Source organism: Colobus angolensis, unplaced genomic scaffold (genome assembly GCF_000951035.1).
Source record: "Colobus angolensis palliatus isolate OR3802 unplaced genomic scaffold, Cang.pa_1.0 Scaffold40, whole genome shotgun sequence".
NCBI classification, from domain to species: Eukaryota; Metazoa; Chordata; class Mammalia; order Primates; family Cercopithecidae; genus Colobus; species Colobus angolensis.
In genome coordinates, this window is record NW_012117377.1 from 8599391 (window position 1) to 8605646 (window position 6256).

Below are 6256 nucleotides of genomic sequence, written 5' to 3' on the forward strand. Positions count from 1 at the left end.
TTTTTTTTTCTTTTTTTGAGATGGAGTCTTGCTCCGTCACCCAGGCTGGAGTGCAGTGGCACGATCTCAGCCCACTGAAAGCTCCGTGTCCCGGGTTCATTCCACTCTCCTGCCTCAACCTCCCGAGCAGCTGGGACTACAGGTGCCCGCCACCATGCCCGGCTAATTTTTTTGTTGTTGTTATTTTTTAGTAGAGATGGGGTTTCACCGTGTTAGCCAGGACGGTCTTGATCTCCTAACCTCATGATTTGCCCGCCTCGGCCTCCCAAAGTGCTGGGATTACAGGCGTGAGCCACCACGCCTGGCCCACATTTTCTTACTGTGTACACCAAGAACACAAAGCCCTAATTGGTCTTTACCTGGGCCATTTCTCAGAGTTGTTTGCAATGAGTAACCTTGAGGGAGGAGATGATGTCTCTCTCCAGGACAAAGAGCAGGCTTGTGGCTGGGCGCAGGGCTCATGCCCGTAATGCCAGCACTTTGGGAGTCCAAGGCATGGATCACTTCAGGTCAGGAGTTCAAGATCAGCCTGGGCAACATGGCAAAACCCCATCTCTATAAAAAATAAAAAATTAGCTGGGTGTGGCAGTGTGTGCCTGTAGTCTCAGCTACTTGGGAGGCTGAGGTGGGAGGATGGCTTGAACTCAGGAGGTGGAGGCTGAGAGCATGCCACTGCACTCAAGGCTGGTCGACAGAGCCAGGCCCTATCTTAAAAAAACAAAAGGGCAGGTTTGCTTAATGTTTGCCATGAAAGATGGATTCATTGGGAGGCTGAGGTGGGCAGATAGCTTGAGCCCAGGAGTTCAAGACCAGCCTGGGCAACATGGTAAAACCCTGTCTCTACAAAAAGTACAAAAATTGGCATGGCATGGTGGTGCATGCCTGTAGCCCCAGCTACTTAGGGCGCTCAGAGGGGAGGATGCTTGAGACCACTGAGTGGAGTTTGCAGTGAGCCGAGATTACACCACTGCACTCCAGTCTAGGTGACAGAGCAACACCCTAACTCAAAAAAAAAAAAGACCTGGATCCCCCAGCTCTGCACTTCTCAGCTGTAAAGCAAATCCACTAAATGCAAGGCATCCAACTAAGCCATATCAAATCACTCCACAGGAAGAGAGGCACAGAACATCCTTTGTCTGATCCAGGAGTCTTAGGCCAACATCCGAGAAACAGTAACATTTATTAACATCTAAGTAGGGTAAAATCAAATCCCAGACATGAGGCCGGGTTGCTCACGCCTGCAATCCAACACTTTGGCAGGCTGAGGCAGGAGGATTGCTGGAGCCCAAGAGTTCATGACAAGCCTGGGTAACATAGGGAGACACCTTCTTTACAAACAAACAAAAAAACTAGCTGGGCGAGGTGGTGCACACCTGTGGTCCCAGCTATTTGGGAGGTTGAAATGGGAGGATCACTTGAGTGCTGGGAGTTTGAGGCTGCAGTAAGCCATGATCGTGCCACTGCATTCCAGTCTGGGAGAAGAGTGAGACACTGTCTTTAACAACAACAAAAGGCTAGGTGGGGTGGCTCACGCCTGTAATCCCAGCACTTGGGAGGTTGAGGCAGGCGCATCACCTGAGGTCAGGAGTTTGAAACCATCCTGGCCAACATGGTTGAAACCCCATCTTTACTAAAAACACAAAAATTAGCCCCACGTGGTGAAGCATGCCTGTAATCCCAGCATTCGGGAGGGTGAGGCAGGAGAAACTCTTGAACAGAGGAGGTGGAGGTGCAGTGAGCCAAGATTGTGCCACCACACTCCAACCTGGGCGACAGAATGAGACTTTGCCTCAAAAAAATAAAAAAAAAAAAAAAAATAAAAATTAATAGTAAAAAAAAATCCCAAACATGGCATTAACATATATTGAGTCCTTGCTATATTCGAGATAAAACATCACCATCGGATGTAAAGGATAAAAAAAGTTATTGATTAAAATTTTTAATTGGATATTTAAAAAGTAGAAGTCTCAAACAAAACTTGGATAGAAATGATAAGCTCTAAAAACCTGTTAAATGTCTCAAACAGCTTTTATAACAATATGAGCACCATGACATCAAGACAGATGTGAAATATCTAAAATAAATTCTGTCATAAAATATGACATTTGCTTATTTCATCTTCAACCCTAAAAGTTTATATACGTATATACATACACAAACACTTTTTTTTTTTGAGACAGAGTCTCACTCCGTCACTCAGGCTGGAGTGCAGTGGCATGGTCTCAGTTCACTGCAAACTCCGCCTCCCGGGTTCAAGTGATTCTCCCACCTCAGCCTCCTGAGTAGCTGGGACTACAGGTGCCCGCCACCACACCCAGCTAATTTTTGTATTTTCGGTAGAGACAGTGTTTCAGTATGTTGGCCAGGCTGGTCTCAAACTCTTGACCCTGTGATCTACCCACTTTGGCCTCCCAAAGTGCTGGGACTACAGGAGTGAGCCACCAGCCAGGCCAAGTTTATATTTTTAAGCTTGGCCAAAAAAACTTAAGCTTTTCATCTTCTTGTGGAAAAACTGAGAAACTTTGTTATATACAGGATTGTTCATTTGTGGAATATTTGGATAAGTCCCCAATAGCATCCAAATGTACTGTATTAGACAAAAATGTATTATTCCTATTCTGTTTTTTGAGACCACATGACCATGCTGTATAAATAGTCAAACAGAACTAAGAGCACAATGATGACTGATTACTCAAAAATCACATCAATGACAGAAAACTGATAACTTTCTTTTTCCTTTAGTGGCAAGTGTGAGAAAAAAACATAAGCAAGCAAGCAAACAGGATCTTCAGACTAAGCTGTTATGCTGGGATTAGGCCATTGTTAGCATTTAATTTTTTTTTTTAAGCTCTAAACCTTAAAGACAGGTATCTAATTCTAAAGTAAAACTTCTGAATTGAGTCAAAAAATTGTTTTGTGAAACTTTAGCTATTTTATTAGAATTTCAAAACTAGCCCTGAGATAAACTAAATGGAGAACTGTAACATTGTCCCTTCGGTTCTTACACACAAAGATTGAAAAACAAACAAAAATAAAGGCCTAACTCCTGGGTAAAAATCAGGAAGTACCTATCAGTGAATTCAACCACGTAATAAAAGTAGTAATATCACAATTTTTTTTTGAGAGGCAGTCTCACTCTGTCGTCAGGTTAGAGTGCAGTGGCACGATCTTGGCTCACTGCAACCTGTCTGCCAGGTTCAAGTGATTCTCCTGCTTCAGCTGCCTGAGTAGCTGGGACGACAGGCGTGCGCCACCACACCAGGCTAATTTTTGTATTTTTAATAGAGGTGGGGTTTCACTATGTTGGCGAGGATGGTCTCGATCTCTTGACCTTGATTATCACAAATTTCTAATCGATTAGTAAGTCATAAAATTTTGATTCTAATTAATCAAATTAGATGAATATTAAAATGATTTTATTTTCCAAATTTGAGATGTGCCTTCATTTCAAAAGCGATAAGAAGAGAACTTAGATTCTGTTTTTAAGCCTACTACTATGCCAGCATCCATTGTATAACAGCTGATAAAACTCCTCTAAAATACTTTCGATTCATTAAAAGTAGTAAGATATGTTTAAAGAACGTTTCTAGATATTTCAAAATTAGAAAGTTAAATACAGACTACCAAATAGTCCTAAAAAATAAAATAAAAAATATGTCACGTAGGGAGAAAAAGGAAAAGGTATTATTTTCTTCTTACCTTACGCTTTGTGCTTTCCAGCCGCCCACTTCGGGTGTATACGTCAAATGATGACCAAGGCTCCTAGGGGAGAAAACCAAAGCAAAACAACACCTTTTATTTCTCCTTGGTCAAAGTGCCCCAAATTATTACTTCCTTAAAAAACACCTTGCCTAAATAAGAGAATGGTCAGTCTAATTGGATTTAAGAAAAACATGTTATAGTTAAATAATATACATATCTCTCCTTAATTTTTTTAAAGAGGAGGAGGATCAAAAGTCTACCCAAATACTAGTACTTCTTTTCCTTATTAAATATGACTTGCCCTTTATGCAATTACGCAAAGTAAGTATTTGTTACAATTTTTACCACTGAATATTTCCATATCATAGTCAGAATCAGCAGTTTAAGGCATATTAGATTAATGCTGAGGATTTCTTTCTGCCCTACTTTACTGGAAAAGCCTATGAATCAAACTATGTGAGTATGTTAGGACATATATGGAAATACACAAATAAAGATGCTAGTGTCGACCGGGTGCTATGGTTCATGCCTATAATCCCAGCACTTTGGGAGGCCAAAGTGCTTGAGCCTGGGAGCTTGAGTTTGCAGTAAGCCAAGACTGCGCCACTGTACTCCAGCCTGGCAACAGAGTGAGACCCTATCCAAAAACAACAACCAATACCTAGTGTCAATTTTAAAATGGATCACTATTTTTCGGTATCTATCTTTTGTAATAGAATGTTGTGCATAAGGCAATTAATTTTAAAAGATGATCTGGTGAGGCACAGTGACTCATACCTATAATCCCAGCACTTTAGGAGGCTGAGGCAGGAGAACTGCTTGAGCTTGGGAGTTTGAGACCAGCCTGGGCAACAAGGTGAAACCTCGTCTCTTCAAAAACTACAAAAGTTAGCCAGGCGTGGCGGCGCATGCCTGTAGCTCCAGCCATCTGGGAGGCTGAGGCGGGAGGACTGCTTCAGCCTGGGAGGCGGAGGTTGCCGTGAGCTGGGATTGTGCCGGTGCACTCCGGCCTGGGTTGACAGAATGAGATCGCGTCTCAAAATAAAAAACCAGGCCGGGCGCGGTAGCTCAAGCCTGTAATCCCAGCACTTTGGGAGGCCGAGACGGGCGGATCATGAGGTCAGGAGATCGAGACCATCCTGGCTAACATGGTGAAACCCCGTCTCTACTAAAAAAAATACAAAAAACTAGCCAGGCAAGGTGGCGGCGCCTGTAGTAGTCCCAGCTACTCGGGAGGCTGAGGCAGGAGAATGGCGTGAACCCGGGAGGCGGAGCTTGCAGTGAGCTGAGATCCGACCACTGCACTCCAGCCCGGGCAACAGAGCAAGACTCCGTCTCAAAAAAAAAAAAAAAAAAAAACAATCCACCCAAAAAAGTATTCTCTGTTAAAAAAACTATACATACCCATAACCATATTAAATTCCAAATAAGAGTGGGTTAAAATAGATCTGACATAGGCTTAAAAAACTAAACAATATTGAACACAAGGTCTGAAATGCGACTGTCGAAATAGTCATTTATTATTAACTACAGGGGCAAAGAGAGTGGAATAAAACATATAATCGGGGCCAAACTGGGAAATTCCTAGCAGTTCCGGGACTGTCACTTTAAGTGGGGGAAGAAAAGCACCATCAGCGCGCACAATGGGTACGGCCACTTCCCACACGCCGGGTCAAGCCTCAGCAGCTTTCCCCTCGTCCAGGACAGTGGAGGAAAACCTGCGAGACACTGGGCATTGACTTCCACGACTTCCTCCACAGCTGCAGATACACAGTGGAGCAAGCGCTGAGAAATGTTAGGGCCAGAAAGACCTTTCCTTGCTGGAGTTTAGCAAATGGCGAAACCTAACACAGGACCTTTGAAAACAAATATTAAGGGAACAAGACGACAAAAACATTATTCTGCAAGCTAAAGTCCTCAGAGGGCCTCTCTGAAAAAACTAGCTGAAAGCCACCAGGACAGAAGGCTTGAGATGAAAGTCCACAGAATGAGACAAGATCAGTGGGTAAGGAAGAATTTTAGAGAAACCAAGAACTATAGTACTGAGCGCACAATACACAGTGCGGGCAGAAAGCAGAATCAGGGACGTGAAGACTAACTGTGAAGAGATTCTGGGAATAGAGAAAAATGATGAGAGCGTGACAGACACTGAAGACAAGGATCAGAGATCCAACCTAAGAACCTCAAATGTTTTTGAGGGGAAAAAAAAAGAATTGGAACAAAAGCTAAAATCAAATGAGATAACATTCCTGAGCTTAAAAAAAACAGCAAGGAGCATGGACTGAAGACCTTGGAATATTCTCAGGCAAAAGCAGTGAAGAGAATACACTAAGATCCACATTGCAACAATTTAAAAATTAGAGCCAGGGCCAGACACGGTGGCTCACGCCTGTAATCTCAGCGCTTTAGGAGGTCAAGGTGGGTAGAGCACCTGAGGTCAGCCTGGCCAATGTGGTGAAACCCGTCTCTACTAAAAATACAAAAATTGGCCGGGCGCGGTGGCTCAAGCCTGTAATCCCAGCACTTTGGGAGGCCGAGACGGGCGGATCACGAG

At 43.5% G+C, this 6256-nt stretch overlaps 1 protein-coding gene across 1 annotated transcript in view; it reads right to left on the bottom strand.

Annotated features, from left to right (window-relative positions):
- Window positions 1-6256, bottom strand: part of TFB2M (transcription factor B2, mitochondrial) — a 32044-nt gene that overhangs the window by 4142 nt on the left and 21646 nt on the right. The window contains exons 4-5 of the mRNA XM_011955774.1: window positions 5332-5487; window positions 3700-3762 (exon numbers count right to left, since the gene is read on the bottom strand). Of these exons, the coding sequence (XP_011811164.1) occupies window positions 3700-3762; window positions 5332-5487 (219 nt within the window). The remainder of the gene's footprint in view (window positions 1-3699; window positions 3763-5331; window positions 5488-6256) is intronic.